This window comes from Rhincodon typus, chromosome 13 (assembly GCF_021869965.1).
Source record: "Rhincodon typus isolate 14 chromosome 13, sRhiTyp1.1, whole genome shotgun sequence".
Classification (NCBI taxonomy): domain Eukaryota; kingdom Metazoa; phylum Chordata; class Chondrichthyes; order Orectolobiformes; family Rhincodontidae; genus Rhincodon; species Rhincodon typus.
In genome coordinates, this window is record NC_063344.1 from 27,062,241 (window position 1) to 27,084,636 (window position 22,396).

Sequence of the window (22,396 nt, forward strand, 5' to 3'; positions counted from 1 at the left end):
AGTCCTATTGTCTTACTGTAAGTGAGGCTGGCTGAAAGGATGGGTACATACATATGAATTAGGAGCAGTAGTAGGCCATTTATTCCCTGTCGCCTCCTATGCCATTGAATAAGATTATGGCAGCTCTGGTTGCAACTGTATTCCAGCCTATCCCCGATTAAATTATGGCTCCCTTTTTAGTCAATAATGCTGAACAAGCTGTGAACATGTAAATTTAACTTAATTCTTTAGGACTGGAAACTTTTTTTTCCTGAGTTTTGATATTTGAAATTACAGCTGGATGAGAAGAAGACATTGGAGATACTAATTTGACAGTATAGACTAACTTGGCTACCTAATAGGCCATATGGCTTTAGCTTGTGTATTTTTGTATCAATCTCCTTCTTGGACTCTATATCTTGTTAATTAGAAATTTAAATTTTAGGCTCTGAAAGGCTGAGCAGGTTTGACTAGAGAGTAGCTGAACTGTGTATGTTCAGTTGCCAATCTCTGGATGCTGCGATCTACTGCAGTGCATCTGGAGATAAGAATGGAAAAAATCGGAGTTTTCACCATTAGTTGATCTCCTTGATTTGTGCTGCAAGTATGTGTGCAATAGAACAACAGGTGAGATTCATTTAAAATGCTGTTATCCTGTGGTCTGTCAATGTTTATTTTCTAAGCACTTGTGAATGAATGATGGTCAATCAGCGAGTTACCACATACCTGCACTGAGAATCATAGAAATTTACAACATGGAAGAAAATCATTCAGTTTATTATTTCCATGCCAGTGAATAATGAACCATTCAGTCTAAACCAGTTTTCCAGCTCTTGGTCAATAGTCAATAGATTATGGCACTGCAAGTGCGTACTCAAGTACTTTTTAAATGTTTGTTCTGATTTCTGGCTGTCCTACCCTTTGAGGCAATGGGACACAAATCCCCACCACTTTGAAAGAAAGGTTACTCCTTAGATTTGCATCCTGATTATAGACCTCTCAACCAAAGGAATAGGGCCTTCTTATCCATTCTATCTAAATGACTTATTCACTTAATTGCTATCCACTTAATTTAGGTCTCTCAGTTCTAAATAAAACAAATATGAGGAATAAACAATAGACCAAATAACTACAATTTTCAAGTCTAGCAACATTCTCATTAATTTCATCACACCTCTAATACTATCATGTGGTGACCAAAACTAGAGTTGGGACCTAATGAGATTTTATACAGTTTCTGTATACTTTGAGAGAAAGGTTACTCCTTAGATTTGCATCCTGATTATAGACCTCTCAACCAAAGGAATAGGGCCTTCTTACTATATGCACAGTTCATATGCCCAGCTCTTACTATATGCTTTAGTTTATAACAGAGGAGTAATAAATAGAATCTGGGAGCTCTAAGCTGCATGTGCATGCACAGCCAGTCCTATGTTCTGCAATCAGCGCTTAGCATACCAATCCAGATTGGAGCATTAACTTCTGGTACTAGAATTTGCTGTAGTGCGTGGACTGCTGAGGTCTGCATGGAACAGACACTGAATTTTAAACATGATAATTTTTCAAAAAAAAGTAAACAGTTTTAAATGAGAATAATTATCTGTATCACTGGCACTACAACACTAAATTTTAAATCATATCACCACAAAGATGATTGATCTGGGCCTCCTCCTGAGTTTTCCAGCGTTACAGTTGCCAGTCTTCAGGACAATTCATTCACTCTATATGCCCTGATAATATTCTAGCAATATTACTGAAGACTTGTGCACCAGAATTAGCTGCACCCTAGCTAAGCTGGTCGAGTAAATCTACACGATAATGTTGGAACTTGCATAAGTATGTCCTGCCCACAAAACGCAGCCCAAATCCAACCTGTCCAATTACTGCTCTATCTATCGACTCTCAATCAGCAAAGTTATGGAAGGGGTCGGCGACAGTGCTGTCAAGCAGAACCTACTTGACAATAACCTCTGCACTGATATTCAGTTCGGATTCTATCAAGACCACTCCATTCCTGATCTCATTAGAGCCTTGGGCCAAACACTGATAAAACAGCAGAATTCCAGGGATGATGTGAGAGTGACTGTCCTTATTACAAGGCAGTATTTGACTGAGATTGCCATCAAGGAGTGCTAGCCAAACTTGAGTCAATAGAAATCAGGAAAAGAAAGAGTGCTAGCAAGACTACAGTCAATGGAAATCAGGAGAAAACTCTCCATTGGTTACAGTGATATGTATCACAAAGGAAGACGTTTGTGATTGTTGGAGATCAATTAGCTCAGCACTAAGAAATCAATGCTGGAACTCCTCAGGGTGGTGTCCTAAGCCCAATCATGTTCAGCAGCTTCATTACCAAGGCAGTGCTGTTGCCTGCGCCAATATTAATATGCGTTAGCAGTGTCTGTACGTGCATTTTCATTTAAGTGATTTTAGATCAGGACTTCTTGCAGCCATCTGATAGCTTTCACATTCACAGGATGTCCCAAAACGCTTTATATGGGATATCGTTTGAAGCCTAGCCACTTCTGCAATGTAGGAAACACACCAGCCAATTCATACACAGCAAGCTTCCCCAAACAACAATGTGTTAAGCAATCGGATAAATGTTTCAGTAATGTAACCTTTAGCAAATCCGTGTTTAACTATGCCAGAATTATTTTACCATGATATTTCCTGCTGTCTACCTGAATCTGTACTAAATTTCGTGCCCTCAATCAATGCAGCCACTAGGTGAATCAGCATCTCCTGGGCAACCTGTGCCTCAACTATCGAGCTGGCTAAACTACTGCCTGTCATTTAGTCGGCGGATGGGCATGATTTTAAAAGGTACTAGGGAAACAGTTATTTTTCAATTTAAAATAAATCCATAACAGTGTTTTTGTTTTAAATAATTCGCACCTCTTTTTGAAGCTATTGGTTATTGTTCGAGAAACAGGCGCATGTTGGAGACGAAGTGGAGGGGCGGGTGGTACGAGGCCCTCTCCAGCCCCAGCTGCGCGGAGGGATTCTGTGAACATCACTGAGTCAGTGCGGCGGCACTGAGACCGAGACCAGGACCGGGAAGCAGCGAGTGATTTCCCCTTTTTCACCGACACCATGATTACCTCGGCCGGTGAGTCCCGCAGGCCTCCTTCCCCGTCACCACCAGAACCGAATGAAACTAACTGCTCTCCGGCTGGGCCTCTGCCTGTCGGTTCCCACCATCCATTGAACCCCTCCGACGTGTGGTTTCTGGGCCTTGTGCTGGTCCTTTCCTGAAACCGAGCAGCTGAGTCACTGAGGCCGGCGAGTAGTCGCTAAGGGCCCCTGTCGCTCCCCAGCAGGCTTCACTGATCATCCGCTGTTGAGCTGTCATGTCGAAAGGGACTGCGCGTAGGAAAGCATGACTTTCTCCTGGAAATCGAGTCTGAGTTTGAGTGTAATAGAAGCACCTTGAATGCTCCATGTCCCTAAAGCTACACCAGTATCATTGAGATACGTGTGTTGTTGATACTGGGTCGAGAAGCTCAACTTGCATTTATTTAGTCTATTTAACAAAACAATTGTTCAAAGAAAGAACTTAGGAGGGGAAATGGCAGTCTTATAAAGCAAGAGGGCATAGCAGTATTACAGGGCATCTAATTGTATAATCATTCATAGTGGGGCAGGAAGGAACAAATGTTCAAACATAGAATTACAGTAAATAGGGTCAAAGAAAGAAAATGGTAAAAAGGCAAAATTGATGCTCTTGAATGTGTGTTTGGAACAAAATGAATAAAAGGCATAATTACAGGTTAATGGTTGTGGTCTTATAGTTATTATGGAGATGTGGTTCCAAAGAGGGAGAACCTGGCAACTAAATATTGAAGAGCATGTGGCTTTTCAAAAGGATAAGCAGAAAGGAAAGGGTAAATGGATAGTATTGTTCATACAGGATGGAATAAATATGAAAGCAAGAAATGATCTTGATTTGGAAGAGGTAGAATCCAAATGGATGGAGGTGAAAAGTAGAAAGGTGAAACAGACACTACTAAGGGTAGTCTTATAGGGTCCCTAACAGTAACTATATGTTAGGATAGATAATAAATCAGGAGATAATGAGGGATTGTTTAAAAAAAAGCAGTAAATTAATTGTGACTAACTTTAATTTTCTTGTCGATTGTGGTAGTCAGATTAGCAGAAATAACTGTAAGGAAGAATTCATAGCGTGTATTTGGGACAATTTCCCTAGAGTATATTGTGGATCTAAACAGGGATCAGGCTATTTTGAATCTGGTGATGTGAATGAGAAAGGTTTAATAAATGTCAATATAAAGGATCCCTTAGAAAGCAGTGACTGTAACATGGTAGAATTTAGCATTTAGTTTGGGAGAAGCTTATTACAAAACCAATTGTGCTAAATTTTAATAAGGGTAGTTATAAAGCAATGAAGGCAGAGCTAGATGGAGTGGGCTGGGAAAGCAGTTTAGCGGCAAAGACAGTTGAACAATGGCAGACTTTTAAGAAAATGGTTCATTGCTCACAACAAAGATATATGCCAATGATAAAGAAGGATTCTATGAAGGTAATGAGCTGGCAATGGTTAAACAGGGAACTTAAAGATAGCATCAATGTGAAAGAAAAAACATAGTGGCAAGGAGTAGTGGTAAACAGAGTCAGAGTCATAGCCACCTGCTTGGGCTTGGCCCATATCCCTTTCTATTCATGAACTTATCCAAATGTATTTTAAATGTTGTAACTGTTCCTGCATCTACCACTTTCTCTGACAGTTGATTCCATACACAAATCACTCCGTGCAAAAAAAAAAGTTGGCCCTCGTCCTTTTTAAACCTTTCTCCTTGTAAGGTTTTTAAAAGCAGCAAAAGAACCACAAAAAAGTGAGAAAATTAACTTTGAGGGTAAAATTGTAAATAATATCAAAATGAACAGCAAGAGTTTCTTTAAGTATATGAAAAGGAAGAGAGGGACCGAAGTGAACATAGGCCCTTTTAGAGAATGAGCCCTTAGGTTCTGGAAAAGACAATAAATTTATTAGAATTCTTTGAAATGGTAACAAGCAGGACAATTAAACGGGAAACAGTGGATTTAATATGTTTGAATTTTTAGAGGGTGTTTGATAAGGTTCCACACATTTGATTCGAGTCCATGGAGGTGGTGTATTAGCATGGATAAAGAGTTTTCTAACTAATACAAGACAAGGGGGCATTTTCAGAATGGCAGTGTTTAACTGGTGGAGTGTCACGGATCAATGCTGGATCAACAATTTTTTACAATATATATTAGTGACTTGGATGAGGAAAGCGAATTTGTAATAGCCAAGTCTGTGTATAACACAAATAGGTGGGAATGCAAGTGGTGAGGATTTCACAGTCTGCAGAGGCATATAGATAGGTTAAGCTTGTGGGCATAAGGAATGTAGTGTGTGGAAAATGTGAGGTTATGCACTTTGGCAGCAAGAATAGAGGGGTTGAATATGTTTTAAATGGAGAAAGACTGCAAAAAGCTACTACAGCACAGGGATTTGGTAACCCTCATGCATAAATCGCAAGAAGCTGGCATCCAAGTTCAGGTAGTAGGGAAGGCAAATGGAATCTTGGCCTTTATTTTAAGAAGAATGGAGTATAAAAATAGGAAGGCCTTGTTAATTTACAAGGCATAGTCAGACCACAGCTGGAATACTGTAAATAGTTTTGATCCCCTTATCTAAAGAAAGATATACTAGCATCGATAGCAATCCAGAGAGGTTTACAAGGTTGATCCTAGCTAGGGAGAAACTGTCTGATGAGAAGAGGTTGAGTACTTCGGCTGTGTCCTCATTGGATTTCAGAAGATTAAGAGGTGATCTTGTTGAAGCATACGTGATTCTGAGAGAACTTGACAGGGTAGATACGGAAAAGTTGTTTCCCCTTACCAAAGAGTCTAACACCATAGGGCGTAATCTCATTATGTGAGTCGCCAGTTCGGACAGAGATAAGGAGGAAATTCTTCTTAGAGGGTAATAAATCTGTGGAATTCTTCACAGCCAGAAGGCTTCCAAGGCCGAGTCATTAAGTGTATTCGCGGCTGGGACAGATATTTTTAATGTGTGAGGGAGTCCAGGGTTATGGTGAAAAGGCAGGAAAGTGGTGTTCAGGACTATCAACCATGATCTCTTTGCATTGTAGAGCAGACTCAATGGGCTTGAATGGCTTACTTCTTCCTCAATGTCTTATGGCTTTCTATTTTTATGACTTTCTATTTTTATGAGCAGTGAGCCACAGATGAGCATTGACTGAGAGAGAATTTTAGGCAAGAACCGTAAGTTGGCAATAGGAAAGACTAAGGGGTATAGAGAAAGAGTTGTGCAGAATTAAGGCTCAGTGTCAAGAGTGTCTTGGTAATGGTTAAAAGAATACTGGCAAGAGCATAAATGAGGAGACACAAAATGCTGGAAATCACAGCTGATCAAGCAGCATCCATGGAGAGAGAGCAAACTAATGTTTCGAGTTTAAATAACACTTCATCAGAGCTAGTGAAGAGTCACCTAGACTCGATGTTAGTTTGCTCGCTCTCTCTCTCTCCACTGTGATTTCCAGTATTTTTTGTTTTCAGTACAGATTCCAGCATCTGCAGTAATTTGCTCCTACATAAGTGGGGAGAGTTGAGGAACTGAAGAGTATGGAAGTTTGTTGGGATTTGAAAGCTAGGACAAGATTTAGAGGTTAATGCCCTGATGGGTTGAGAACCTATGTCGGATAGTAAAGACTAACGTAATGGATGAATGGAACTTAATAGTTGAAAAGATTTGCTGTTCTGGTTTTGGAGCATTTCAAGTTTTTGAAGAGACTAGCAATCAGAAAGTTGGTAAAATTGCATTGTTGGTAATGGTAAAGAAAAGTATTGAATTAGATTTCAGCTACAAAGGAGCTGATCTCAGAGGAAGGGAATTTTGCAGGAAAGCAATGGATAGTCGTAATGTCAACAGAATAGTAATCCAGAGTTTGAGGTTAATGTTCTGGGGACAAGGTTTTGAATCTCTGTGGCAGATTTGGATTCAATTAATAAAAATCTGGAATTTAAAAATTTGTCTTTTGGTGACCATTGTCGCTTCTGAAACTCCCGTTTTGCTCATTAGGGAAGGAAACTTTCTAATCTCTCTAATGAAGGAAATCTGCTATCTTTACCTGATCTGACCTACTTGTGACTCCACACCCACATCAATGTGGATGACTCTTAACTGCCTGATGGTGTCGACGGGGAAGAGGTTCGGTATTTTGACCGAGTTACAATGAAGGAACAGTGATATAATTCCATGTATCCAAGAAGATTGCAACAAAGGATTTTGGAAATGAATGATAGTACGTTGTAATAAATCAGTTTGGAAAGATATTCATAGGAAAAAGAGTCTGCTGTTTAGATTCTTGAATCTATTCTGCAATTCCATTGGATTGTGGCTGACTGTAGCTCAACTTCTTTGGTTTGCCTTTGATCCATATCCCTTATCTGTGGAAAATCTATTGATCTTGGTTTTCAAAACCCTAATGACTCAGCATTCACGACCTTTTAGTGGAAGAACTGTCAGATTTCCAGTAACGTATTATGGACCAGACCAAACTCCCAAAACATGTCAAGGAGATAGTCTAGACGCTAACTTTTTCTTATTTTAAAGGCAAGTGCCAGGCATTGCATTCCAAATGCAATTCAATTGGTCAAACTGTCAGGCTTGAAGCAAAACACACTTTATTCATACACTATAGTTAAAATACTGACAAAATAAAAATAAAAGAATTGGCTTAATTGTAACTCTAGCGAAATGCTTAACAAAATAAAAAACTACTCATTAACTGTTCCAATGTAGTAACATCCCATAAGCACACCCTTGGCAAAATCAGTAAAATAGATTCTCTGATGCAATTCTAGCAGCAGAAATAGAACGCCAGCTTTCAGCTTTCAGCTTTAAGAGAGAGAAAAATAAGAGCTTCCACATCCAGCTTCAACACCCCAACAATGACAGCCAAAAATAGAAATCCTGGTTCTGTGGGAGTTTGACCCCAGCCATTCAGGCTGCATCTGTTGTTCCAAATAAAAAAAAAACACCCAAAGCCTCACAATCTATTACTTTATTGGCTTCAAGCAGACCACTCATATCCTCTGTCTCAACCTTTATTCATTTAAAAAAAAGACAAAATACACCTCTTAAAGACACATGGAAAAAAAAACTTATTGTGAATGGCCTCGTTCAACTTATTTTACTTTTTGTTCCAAAGTGCATGAATGCTCATTTATCTCATTTAGTTTGTACATTTGTTTAATACATTCATGACCCTTTGTAACCTCCTACTCCAATATTTCTGTATATTACATTACCCTTACTCGTCAACTCCTATCCGTTGTGCATAATCTAATCATATTTCTTCTGGAGGTTGATTATGGACATGTAACATTAGACTTGCTAGAGGAACTACCAACATGATCTTTCTTGCCAGCCAAATCCACAAAGTGTTGAGAACAAAACATTTTACTCCATAAATAACAAAGCTGTTTGGGTAGTGTTTCGAAGATTTGAATGTTCAAGGAATGTCTTCACAATTTTGCAATTGCTTTATGATACGACTGCAACTGTCTTTATTGTTCAGAGTCTACCTGACAGTGGCTATTCATTTCATTAAAGATTAATTGTCCTCTTGTGTCAATAGACTTAGATTTGTTGGTACGTGTATAAAAATACAGTGAAAGTGTTTTTTCATGTGCAAAACACAGTGTTGCCGTGCTTCGGCGCAATCATGAAACGCTGAATGTAATGCAAGATTTTCCTGCATCTTTCCCTCTTCTTGTTGTCCTCCACTACTACTCGGGTTTTCTGCTTGACATTTACTGGGGTCTCTGTAATGTGCTCTGGGGTCTCAGTTATGGGCTTGCTTCCATCATTGCTGCCACTCCTGCATTTGCCGCATCCGAGCCAGAGCCACAGACTGGTCTCGTACCTCCTGTTCCCCTTGCAGTGCTGCTCCAGATGTTGCCACCAGTCGCCAGGGTCCTGGCATGAGGCTTCTCCGCCGATGCTGAAGCCTGTGCAACTTCAGAGCTAGAGCTGGCTGTGGATCTGGGGCTGCACTGCTCCCGGCCCCAAATGACTCCTCCACAGAAAGGCGGTGAAGCCGCCGTGGCACCAAATGACGAAGATGTGCAAGCTGGTGTGGATACAGCCGGCTCCACTGCATAGTGCCCATGACTGGCCGAGTACTGGGATCAGGAGTTGAACGCTACCAACCCCACTGCCGACATCTTGGAGGATGATATTAGTTACTGTCTAGATGGAAAATTCTCTTTAACCTCAGTCACCTCTGTTCTCTGTGCTAAAATTAAACTGACTTCCATGGAGGTCCATGATCTACAGTTTATGGATAACTGCAGTGTTGTTCCGTACTCTGCTCGGGATTTGCCAGTCACTCTTTATTTCTTCAATTATGCAATTTCTTCCTTGAATGTTTCTAAACCTAAATTTGTGCAACAGTCCACATAGAAAATATTTTACTTCCCAGATATGTTGGAGGAGAGGTTCTGAAATATTGACCACTTCACATACCTTGGGAACCACCTCTCCCAAATGATCACCATTGATAGGGCGATGCAAGACAGAATCATCTGCACCATTTTAGTCTTCCACAGACTAAGGCAACAAGTGTTGGAGACAGCCAAGACCTCAGCAAAGGAGCAAATGTTATAAACCCGGAACAGTTACTATCACTTATAATGCAGTGACACAAGGATTTTATATTGGCAAAACAGAAAAGCATTTGTGAAATTTTTGACTTGTCCATTAAACCACATCGCACTCTGAGGCAGTACCTTAATGATGAGGCAGAGTGGCAGCAGGAAGAAAAGGAAGCAAATCTTGCTGTCTGGTACCCACTGTCATGTGTGTTGCCGTGCCCCAACGGCCCAAAGATCACAGATTACAAATCAGCTTGATCAGCCGTTACCACTGGAGGTCAATACGAATATAGACTATGCCCTATGTGTCATGTTACCAACCCCACCTCAGAAAATTCAAGTTGGTTCCAATATGACATCCCTTTACAAATAAATCCATGCTGTCTGTGGCTTGATCATCTGTGTAAAAGTGCTGAGTTACTCTACCTACGATAATAAATCCATTGACTTCTCCACAACTAACTAGAGGAATCATGGGAATCTCAATTGTCCTCAACAAAACTCTCCAACTCCATAAGAACATGATACACATGCAGCTCTCCACCCTGTACCATATGATATTTTCAGGAGATCACAGGATAGTAGTGTATTGGCTAATTTGTCATTTCTTGAACTTTTTGTTCAAAGGTATCTTGATCCACCAACAACCCCATTTCTTCCTCTACCCCTCCAGCTTTACCCTCCCAGTCTTTCATTATGCTTTTGGTTTCCATGATAATTGTGTGTAGTTTAAGAACCCTTATGTTTGATTTTCTTTCAACTTTCCAATGGCAGTACATATTTTCTAAGATGTAGTTCAATTGTGCAATTGCAGATCTTTTGTTCCCCAAACAATTTGGAATTGTTTGTTGGCAAACCTTAAAATTGACTGGCAGCAAGCTACTTGACCTCACTGCGTCACAGCTGTGCTATCTTCTCATTTCCCAACTGTTTACACATATTTAGTAGAGATTGCTATTAGGAGCAAAACCAAGGCTAATTTGTCTTTTTCATAATCAAGGAACAATATATTCAATTGTAGTCCTTCACTCTTGTGCCTGAAATTAGTTAACCTAGCAGAGACTCAAGTATTTTAGACTTCATGGTTTGTGTAGAACAGTTGCTCACTGTCTGCACCATCAGGAGATCGTGAGAATGTACTTTTACTTCTATCCTTTCACTGTAAGTCATTTGAAAGTAATCTTTCTGCTGATGGTTTAAATTCCTCTCAATGGTAAAATTACTGTCTAAGTGCATTACATTGTGGTAAATATCAGATAATTTGTATTTCACAGCATCATATGAATTTTGTTTCAAACATATATCCTTGAAATACAGGATAACTTTTTAAAAATCTTTTTGGTGTATCTTTGTTGGATTTTTTGCTGCATTGTGGTTCTTTTCTGAAAATGTGCGCTTCTGCTGAAGCAAGTTGAGAGTTGAAAATTCCTGTTTGGAAAATATTGGTGCCCCCTGAAATTAAGTCTCAACAATGTGATAGAATCTCAGCACCTGAGTCTGTTGATAGTTAATATTTTTTAAGCAGTTTCTGCTTTGTTTTGCATGAGATACACAACATGATGACAATATGCTGTGCTAAACTTTATCATATTTAATTGCACTTTCATAGCTGGAATCATTTCTCTTCTGGATGAAAAAGAGCCCCAGCTCAAGGTAGGTGCTTTTTCCTCCAAGAAACAATTAAGCATGATTTGGAAATGTTGTTATGTGTGGAAAACTGCTAAAGACTTTAACTGCAACACTTTATTTTAAACAAATCTGCATAATATGAAATTCTACATACATTGTTTTCACTCTGATGATATTTACATATTTTGTATATTACTGTCAAACTGCTGGAATAGCTGATCAATAAGTCTGCTGCATGTTAAGTTCAGGATAGCATTGGACTGTAATATAATTCATGTAGTCATTTGGTAGCACAGACCTCGAGTATGGCTGGGAAAAAAAAACACTTTTTTTGAAGTTTTTGTCTTACACTCATCAGGATAGTTCACAAAATTACCAATTTAAGAGGTAAAATAACATTTTTACTGAGAGGAGAGTGCTGATTGTTTGACAGATGAACTCCTATACAGGCATTGCTATGGAGAATGGGCTGGTTAATGGTTTAAGTTAAGCTTTTCTTCTATGTTAAGCCATGCAGGTTGACTCTGGTCAAGGCATTGCCATAGGAAATAAACAAAAGAATGGCTGTTACCTATTTTGTTGAGCTAAATCAATCATTAATTGGTGCATTCTCCATCCAGTTTAGAGCCCACTTGCCATCCAATCAGCACACTCATTTCATGCAGTATTAAAATTACTTTTCTCCTTAAATTGTATCTTTGCAAATTGTCTTGAATGCAAGATGAAAAGCTTTGACAAAATGTATTTTTTCAGCACTATTCATAATCATAATATTCAATACACTTAACTTACAGACATCTATTAAGGCCATGTGCTAATGCATTTAAGTCCCTTCAATAGCGAATATTAAATTATTTGATGAGTGACCCTGAAGTGCATTTCACTGACATTTATCACCTGAGGTGAAAGCAAAGAGCGCAGCTTGTTTTGCACTCCTAACTGAGTAAGACTAATTTAATTTGTTTAGTAGCTATCAAAATTATGATATGCACCCCTCAATTAATGTATTTTTTTCTCTCTTCCAGGAGTTTGCTCTGCATAAGTTGAACTCAGTAGTCAATGACTTCTGGGCTGAAATTTCAGAATCAGTAGTTAAAATGTAAGGCATTTATGATGTCTTCTACAAAGTGATGTGTACTGTAAAATGATCAATTCAAAATTCATTGATTAATTTGTTTATTAAATCAACAGCTGGTATTCCAGTGTTCCATGAAACTTTGTTTGTACTTCATTTTTGCATTTTGAAAATCACTAGTTTTAGAATGGTGTGGTGTATTAATGCTTAAATTGGGGGATGGAAGGGTGGAGGGTTTGGTGGGTGTTTACATCCTGGCTGGGGATGGGGCAAGGGAGAACTTCATTGTGGTGGGAATTGATGAAACTGCAGTGCTTTAAATAAAAAAAAATCTATCTTACCTTTTTTGCAAAACAACACTGAGCCCTTAGATATCTGTTCATTTGCCTATGCCAACAAGGATTTAAAGGAGCCTTGTAGCTGTTAGCACTCAGTCTCATCTCCACAGCAGCCATTGCTGGTTCAGATTTTGTGACCCTGCTGGGAGTTGTTACCCATTGTTTTGGGAAGCCCTAGTATACAAGTTCTAATATTGATATTGTTTCTTTTTAAGTGAGGAACTGTACGAGGATGAGACTTTCCGAAGTCGGGAGTTCGCTGCCTTGGTGGCATCTAAGGTTTTCTATCATTTGGGAGCTTTTGAGGAATCGTTGAATTATGCGCTTGGTGCTGGGGACCTCTTCAATGTTAATGATGAATCAGAATATGTGGAGACCATTATAGGTTGGTGTTCTTAAATTTCCATCTAAAACCTCTTGTGAATTCTTTCATAAGATTTATTTAAAAAGAAGTTTGGTGATTGAAGCTGCATAATTGAAATGTGCAAGATAAAGAATGATATGTTTATGCCTACAATTACTGAGCTTTCATCTTTTCTTCCTTTCCGTTGACCCTTGCTGTGTGATATACCCAGATACCTAAGCCTCAGCATTTAGATGTTGGAAAACGATAGTTACTGCGTTCGATAGACACTGTGGCATTTCGTTATAACTGTAAGAAAGAATTGCCAAATTCAGTTGCTTAAGGTATGGCAGTTGGTTTTCTTGGCTTGGTTTATGACCACTGTTTAATGTGATTATCATTTCTTCTCTGTAGCAAAATGCATTGATCATTATACAAAGCTACGAGTTGAAAATAGAGAATTACCTGATGGTGAGGAGAAATGTATCGACCCTCGATTAGAAGGCATTGTGAATAAGATGTTCCAACGCTGTTTTGATGACCACAAATACAAACAAGCAATTGGCATTGCTCTAGAGACCAGGAGGCTTGATGTCTTTGAAAAAGTGATTCTTGAATCTGTGAGTATATTTTGTTGTATTAATGATATATTACAGTCTTGTTTCTCTTCCAGTCCAAAAAGGAAAATGTGAATGTTCATTTGAGGTTGTTGTCATTGAATTAACACTGTCCCTTCAGTGTAGTAAAATCCACATTGTGAACATTTTAAAATAGTGGGACTGGAGGGATGATCTGTTGTTGACATAGCCTTGTAATTTAACAAATTTTGTCTTTTTCAGATATCAGGGCACCATTTACGTGCAAGCAAACTACTTTTGTCATCTGTTGAGACTCTGCCATATTTAACCCTGTTATGTATCTTCACAGAATGATATTTCTGGGATGCTTGCATACAGTGTGAAGGTGTGCATGTCACTCATGCAGAATAAGCAATTCAGAAATGAAGTACTGCGTGTTCTGGTCAAACTATATATGAATCTGGAAAAGCCAGACTTCATTAATGTGTGTCAGGTAATGTTAATTATAATGTATATAACAAATCTAGTGTATAGCACACCCCTTCTTGTCCACAAAACTTAGCATTGTTAAGTAATGCTTTTATAGCAATATTAATGTTACAACTAGCTTTTCATGTCATTGTGTATCTCTCACCATTGGTAGAACTTTGGCATCTCCCTTTCCTGTACACATTGTTTGTTGTCTACTCATTGTCCTGTATCAAGTTTCTGTACACCTTTACCTGTTCGCCATTATTGTAGCCCTTGCTTGGACTCCACTCAGCTGCTTGCTGACATGCCAGTTATTAAACGTAAGGATAGTTTTTTTATGCTTCTACCTGCTCTGTACTTGGCCTCAGTCATTTACTTTTGAACTAGCTTGGCCTGTGCAAGAATTAGGTGGGAAGCAGAGACAAATGAGGGTGAAGGAACATAGGTGACACATTACGAAGGGAGATGGTGTGGAGAAAAAAGTCTGCATGCAGTGGCACAGACATGAATAAAATTTCGGTGATTAAGTAATTTCTGAGTTAATCACATCTGGAATCCATACAACTGTGTAATTCCATTGTACTAGTACCGTTTCGCTGACCCAACTTTTGATTCAAATTCACCTGAATCTGATTCATACTCTCACCCTTAAAAATAGTTCTTCTAAACTTTATGGTACCATGATCGTTGATCCAGATCCAGTGTCCCCATTATCCTTTTAGAAAGTTCTCTTGAGCATCCTCATAAATGCTTCCTCTTCTCTGCTCTTTACATAATTGCTATCCCAGTCCACGCTAGGATAATTTGTCCTCCATTATAATTACTGTATTGTTCTTGGGTGTCTCAATATCCATGCACATATTCCTCTATATCTTTTCTATTAGTTGATGACCTTTATGATGCACCCTGCAGAGCAATGGTACCAAGCGTGTTTCCCTAATATTATTGGTTTAAAACATTCTTCCATCTGTTCATGCTGATATGATATTTGTATCAAATATTTAGTGCAGATTTGTATTTGCAAGCTTGATGTTATTGTCAATGTAAATTTGCCCTAAAAGCATGAATCAAAACCTTTCACTTGGGAAAAGCGTCACTGAAAATTTAATATTTCATGTAGTAGTGAGATTGTTGCATACCAACAGGTGGCACACTTGTGCTACTATATATTTTCCTGAATTGCACTGGTAATCAAGATTCAGAAATGCTATTGGCCATTGAAAATTAAATTTAATCTTTTTTTTTTGCTTCGACAGTGCCTCATTTTCCTGGATGACCCCCAGGCAGTAAGTGATATCTTGGAAAAGCTTGTAAAGGAGGACAACTTACTGATGGCCTATCAGATCTGTTTTGATCTGTATGAGAGTGCCAGCCAACAGTTCCTCTCTAGTGTTATCCAAAACCTGAAGACTGTAGGCACTCCCATTGCTGTGGTACCAGGTTCTACAAACACAGGCACTGTGCCAACTGCTGAGAAAGAAAGGTAAAAGTACTGCATTCAATCAAAATCATGCCCAAAATGAAATTGTGTTTTTTGGTTATAGGCTATGTAATTGCTAAACCTGCACTGATTGTTCAGTAAAAAAGGTCATACATGTATAGCATGATAAACCCTTGAATATCTCTGTTGATTCCACATACATAGTAATGACTAAGAAACATAGCAATTTCCAGATAATTTTCTTTTTGATTTTAGTTAAAAATAGTATTGTCTGAGAAAATACTGAATCTGCCTGTTTCAGGAAACAGCTTAAAATGTAAAGTTATAGTACTTTCTGTACACATACTGCAATTCAAAAAGGTGTCTCAACACCACCACCACCATGAAACAAATAGAGTTGAGCAATGTGATGTCTGCATCCCATGAAAGGTTTTTTAAAAATGTGTGACATGTAACATTAAGCTAACAGCTTTGAATTTGTATTAATTTACCCTTTATCAAGACAGTGACATTGTATATGTTTTGCTTTTTTTGCCAATAGAGACATTGTAATTTCAAATATCATGTGGGCTTTTGAAATAGCTGTTAGGTAACAAACCCATTGTAACAAGATATTTTGACAAGATTCTGAGTGGTAGACTGATTAGTAAAGTTAGATCACATGGGATCGAGGGAGAGCTTGCCAATTGAATACGAAATTGTCTTGACAGTAGGAGATTGAGGGTGGTGGTGGAGGGTTGTTTTTTGGACTGGAGGCCTGTGACCAGCGCTGTTCTGCGAGGATTGGTGCTGAGTCCACTGGTGTTTGTCATTTGTGCAAGCAATTGGGGCGAGAATTTAGGAGGCATGGTTAATAAAGTTTGTGGATGACACCAAAATTGGTCGTATAGTGGACAGTGAAGAAGGTTGTCTAAGATTACAAAGGGATCTTGAACAATTGGGCCAGTGGGTGAGTGGCAAATACAGTTTAATTTGGATAAATGTGAGGTATTGCGTTTTGGTAAAACAAACAAGGGCAGGACTTATACAGTTAATGGTAGGACCCTGGATAGTGTTGTCAAACAGAGATCCAGGAATTCAGGTACATAGTTCTTTGAAAGTTGCATAACAGATAGACAGGGCATTTAAGAAAGTGTTTAGCACACTTGCCTTCATTGGTCAGACCATTGAGTTTTGGAGTTGGGACACCATGTTGAGGTTGTGCAGGACATTGGTGACTTTAGAGTCCTGTATGCTGTTCTGGTTACCCTTCCAAAGGAAAGATATTATTAAATTGGACAGGATTCAGAAAAAGTTTACCAGGATTGGAGGGTTTGAGTTATAAGGAGAGGCAGAATAGGCTGGGATTTTTTTCACTGGAGGGTGGAAAGTTGAGGGGGGTGACCTTAGACATTTATAAAATCATGAGGGGCATAGATAAGGAGAATAGCAGAATAGCAAAAGTCTTTTCTGTAGAGGGGGCAGTTCAGTTTGGGAAGATTGGTCAGCATGGACAGGTTGGACCAAAGGGTCTATTTCTGTGCTGTATGAATATATAGCTTGGCTAGTGCGACATGGAAATAACAGATTAGGCTCTTCATTCAGGATTGATGACTGTTGTCTCAGCAGTGCTCTTGAGTTTTTGAAGGCTATACAATAGTCTACATATCTGCATTGCATGTATATAGCATAGTAACTTGTCTTCAGAAACACTGTAGTACATTTTTGGGTTGTGTCATTTATGTCATGTTGGAGTATGCAAGACAGATGTGTATTCTGATTAACTTTCTGTCCGTGTTCTCTTGAATGCAAGGTAATTATATTTGGCACAGTGATAATGTTCTTGCCTCATACATACAAAAATGTGGCTTTATACCCTATTTCAAACTGAGAGACAAATTACATTTAAAACAGATAGCAAGAGTTTCTATAGGCATCTGAAAAGGAGTAAACAAATTGAGTGTTGGTCACTTTTGAGCATGAGAACGGGGAGTTAGAAGATAATAAGGAAATGATAGATTAAATGAACAAATATTTTGCTCTGCTGCATTATGGAGGATACAAAAACTTGCAGTAATAGTTATAAATCAGGAAATGGAAAGAAGAGGAAATTGGTGAAATTGCAGTTACCAAGGAAACAGTACTGAGTAAACTGATGGAACTGTTGCCTGCCAAGTCCCAGTGTTCTGATAGACTTTATCCTGGGGTCTTAAAAGAGGTAGCTAATGTGGGCGTAGATGCGTTGGAATTAATTTTCCAAAACTCGCTTGGTTTTCAAAAAGTTTTTTGTCAGACTGGAAAAAAGAAAATAAACGCTTCGAGTCAGAAAGGGAAGGAGGCAGGACACTGTTGGCCAGTTAGATTGATATCTGTTGCGGGGAAAGTGTTAGAATCGGGCACGAAGGAGATTATAATTGGGCACTTAAAATTTAACGTCATTTGGAAAAGTCAGCATGTTTGTTTTTTGAAAGCGAAATAATGTTAACAAATTTATTGGAATTTTGAAAAGAGTAGCGTACACTGTGGAGAAGGGAGAGCCCATTGATTTATTGTACCTGTGTTTCCAGAATGCATTTGATAAGATTTCACATTAAAAGTTCATTACATAAGAGTAAAGGCGTGACATATTAGCATGGATAGAAGATTGGTTGACTCGCTGGCTGGCTAGCTAGCATAAAACAGATGTGTCTGTAAATGAGAGATAGTAGGAACTGCAGATGCTGGAGAATCTGAGACAACAAGGTGCAGAGCTGGATGAACACAGCAGGCTAAGCAGCATCATAGGAGCAGAAAGGCTGACGTTTCGGGCCTAGACCATCTTCTATCCGTCTCTCCCTATTTATTTCAGAATCCCCTTCCCCTCCCCCATTTCTGATGAAGGGTCTAGGCCCGAAACGTCAGCCTTTCTGCTCCTATGATGCTGCTTAGCCTGCTGTGTTCATCCAGCTCTGCACCTTGTTGTCTCGGATTCTCCAGCATCTGCAGTTCCTACTGTGTCTGTAAATGGATTTTTTTTTTTGATTGGCAGGGTGTGATGCATGGGGTCCTGCAGGGGTCTGTGCTTGGACCTCAACTTTTACAAATTGTATCAACAACTTAAATAAGGGGAGCAAAAGATGGTAGCTAAATTTGCCGATACACAATGAAAAGCAGAATGTGAAAATAACTCGGATAATGGTGTAGAAAGTCATATATCCAAATTTGCTGATGACTCAAAGTTAGGCAGCATTGTAGACTCTGTAGATGATAGCATAAGATTACAAAGGGATATTGATGGACGAGGTGAACAGGCAAAACTGTGGCAGATGGTGTTCTGTGTAAACAAGTGTCAGGTTAGCCATTTTGGAGTGAGAAAGGATACATCAGAATTTTCTCTCTACCAGCATTGTGAGTCAACCCACAGCAGGTGGGCTGCAGCAGTTCAAGAAGGCAGCTCACCATCATGACCTCAAAGGCAACTAGGGGAGGGCAATAAATGCTGTTCAGCCAGCGACGCTCACATTCCTTGAAAGAATAAAAAAGTGGATCTTCAAAGAGATTTGGGGATCATGTGCATAGATCTTTTAAACTGTCTCAAACAGGTACAGAAAATAATCAAGAGTGCTGATGGAATGCTTTATTTGTAGCAGACTGGCGTACAAGGATGCAGAAGTTACACTGCTGTTATACACAATCCTGGTTAGACTCCTTTTGGACTACTAGGAGCAGATCTAGGCTAATCACCTTAGGAAGGATATATTGGTCTTGGAGGGAGCACAATGTAGTTTATAAGAATGATACCTGAACTTTAGGGGTGAAGTTATAAGGAGAGATTATACAAATTAGACCTGTCTTCTCTAGAATTTAGAAGGGGTGATCTGATTGAAGTATTCATAATATTAACAGGAAAAGACAGATTAGATAAAGATAAACTTATTTCCACTGGTTGGGGATTCTAGAACTAGGGAGGATAGTTTGAGAACTATGGCCAGATTTTTCAGGATAGATGTAAGTAAGCACTTCTACAAACAAGAAGGGTGATAGATTTTTGGAATTCTCTTCCACAAAAGATAGTGGATGCTGGATCAGTTGTTAATTTTAAATGCAAGATTGCTTAACAAAAAATTATCTAAAGTATTAAGGGATATGGACTAATATGGAATTTACCCTTAGATCAACTATGATCTTACTGAATGGCACAGCAAACCCAAAACACAATTATAACTGTGAATGTACATCATTTTCCTGTAGATGTCATTTGTATTTGTATGCTTAACAGTATTTCAAAGTACTATAATGCTTGAAAAAAAAGAGCAGTTGCATTGTGTTGGCTGTATTTCTGTCTCTCCATGTGCACTTAACTGTGAATGTGGGAAATTAATGTTTTCTCTTGATTTCTGGTCTGAACTACAATCAGCAAATCGAGCTTTGAACCTAGAATGAACCTAACGAAGAAGAGAGAGTTTAAATTTAAAAAGACTTTTTTCAATTGTCAACCAGCTGTTATTCCTGGTGATAACCAGTTTTGAATTCTTTCTCTAGTGAAGCTATGGAGACAGATGAGAAATTGGGAAACTCTCCAGTCGCATCCATGAAAACAACAGAATCGGTAAGACAATCAACAGAACTAATATATTTTTCCATGACTTGCAGTGCCTCTTTCTGTTGTGGGATCTTGCTCTGCTACATCATTTCTAGCAATAAGGATAACTGCCTGAGGTCTCCTGCATTAGCAGTTTATAACAGACTACCAAGTGATCGACAATAGTAACAGAAACAATGGCTCTTTTGTTAACGTTCCTTGTCTAAAAGAAAAATGCTTGTTGATTCAAGATAATTTCACCGTTGTTCATAGATCATAGAATCCCTACAGTGTGGAAACAGGCCCTTTGGCCCAACAAGTCCACACCGACCCTCAGACTTGCCATAAGTGACCTAATCTACACATCCCTGAACACTATGGGCAATTTAGCATGGCCAATCCACCTAACCTGCACATCTTTGGACTGTGGGAGGAAACCAGAGCACCCGGAAGAAACCCACGCAGACACAGGCAGAATGTGCAAACTCCACACAGTTGCCCAAGGGTGGAATCGAACCTAGGTTCCTGGCACTGTGAGGCAGCAGTGCTAACCACTGAGCCACCGTGCCATGTTCTAAAGAGATGATTTTTAAATTAGCTTTGTTTATGTTTTTCTGTGAGGCATGTTTGTTTTTTATAGAAAGCACTGGGATGAAAGCTAAACTACCAAAAACAAAACTAAAACCCTGGTTCTATGGGAGCCTGTCTCCACCCATTCATGTTGATTTTGTTGTCCAACTCCTTTATTAAAAGCCCCAAGGCTCCTCAAGCTGTTTAGTGTATTGTCTTTGAATAGACATTTCAGCACGTCTTTCTTAAAACCACTTCTCAAAAAAATCCAGAACAAAATATGCATCTTAGAGCCATTGTAACACCAGACAAGTAAAGTGAACCACTTGTGTGGCCTCGCATACTTTCCTGTTGTGCAAACATACGTAGTATGGATTAAATGGATTCTAGTGCATTAAAGACACTTATCGATAACTCTGATCTTACCAAGCCTTTGTTTGGTTTTGATTTGGAAAATATGAAGAAACATTTACAAATGATGAAATTAGCTAGTTCAGCTCATAAGGTCTTGTTTTTTTATTTTAGCTTACACTATTGTACAAGTGTATATAGAATAGAGCCAGTAATTCCCATGAAAGATGTTTAGATAATTTATAAGAGCGACAGACACCACCAAACCCAGGAAGATGGCAGACTTAAATTTGAAACAGTTGAGCTCCGTTTGCTTTTTACCCATGTAAACACAATAGGGCAATGAATTTTGAACTGAAAAATGTTTATGAAGAATTATGGACACAGACCAATATCCTATGGCCTCCATTAGAGTAGGGTTTTACTTTTTTTCCCAGTTTAGGAAGTCCTATTTTGTCAATGGATCTCTCCTTTCAATCAGTTTGTGTGCTAGTCTATTTGGAGGTCCAGGGACAAAATGTTGATAATAGAAGATTTTACTTTTTTTTAACTTCTAACTCTAAAGGAAACTAGGAAAAAATAATTTTCTTCTGATAAGATCTTGTACTTGTAATTGCAAATTACGATAGTTACCCTCATTATTCATGAGCAAATTGTCATTTTAGAAACAAGATCATGGTTCAATCTAGTCTTTTTTTAATGGAGCTAAAATGGTATTTGAATCTTCCCACCTGCCCTCATTTTGTATCTAATAGGGAAAAGATTAATCTTGAAAACAGGGCAGGGATACTTCAGTATGCTTTAGTACGTGAGATAGTGTTTTGGTATGGAGGAGGATGGGGAGTGAATAAAAGAGATGGAACTTTTATGTGACATCGTAAATCTGAGAACCTCAGTCACTTTCAACTCCAAAACTTGGTTTTCAAAAGAAGTTTGTTTGTTCAGTAATTTTTCCTTTATTACTCACCTAGATGGTAAATGTATCAAACACTGTAGATGTTAGGAAAATGTATGTTGTTTTAAAAGCCTCTCAAATGTGTTGATATAGGGTTACAATTTATTTTTCAGACTTCAGAGTCCAAAGCCTTGCAGGATCAAAACACAAAAATGATAAAAATATTAAGTGGTGAAATGTCTATTGAATTACATTTACAGTTTTTAATACGAAACAATAACACAGATCTTATGATATTAAAGAACACAAAGGTAAGGGCCTGCATTTAATTCATTTTAGAATTTTGATAGTCATATTTGTAATGTAACATATCACAATTAATCTATTTTGTAGGATGCAGTCAGAAATTCAGTTTGTCATACAGCAACTGTAATTGCCAATTCTTTCATGCATTGTGGAACAACAAGTGACCAATTTCTCAGGTAATACAGTATAAATTTATTTGAGTAAGTGA

At 38.6% G+C, this 22,396-nt stretch overlaps 1 protein-coding gene across 1 annotated transcript in view; it reads left to right on the forward strand.

Annotated features, from left to right (window-relative positions):
• The first annotated feature begins 2,937 nt into the window (after positions 1–2,937).
• Positions 2,938–22,396, forward strand: part of psmd1 (proteasome 26S subunit, non-ATPase 1) — a 90,656-nt gene continuing 71,197 nt past the window's right edge. The window contains exons 1-10 of the mRNA XM_020537188.2: positions 2,938–3,091; positions 11,261–11,304; positions 12,306–12,379; positions 12,909–13,078; positions 13,451–13,656; positions 13,964–14,107; positions 15,342–15,568; positions 20,027–20,093; positions 22,056–22,193; positions 22,276–22,364. Of these exons, the coding sequence (XP_020392777.1) occupies positions 3,076–3,091; positions 11,261–11,304; positions 12,306–12,379; positions 12,909–13,078; positions 13,451–13,656; positions 13,964–14,107; positions 15,342–15,568; positions 20,027–20,093; positions 22,056–22,193; positions 22,276–22,364 (1,175 nt within the window). The 5' untranslated portion in view covers positions 2,938–3,075. The remainder of the gene's footprint in view (positions 3,092–11,260; positions 11,305–12,305; positions 12,380–12,908; positions 13,079–13,450; positions 13,657–13,963; positions 14,108–15,341; positions 15,569–20,026; positions 20,094–22,055; positions 22,194–22,275; positions 22,365–22,396) is intronic.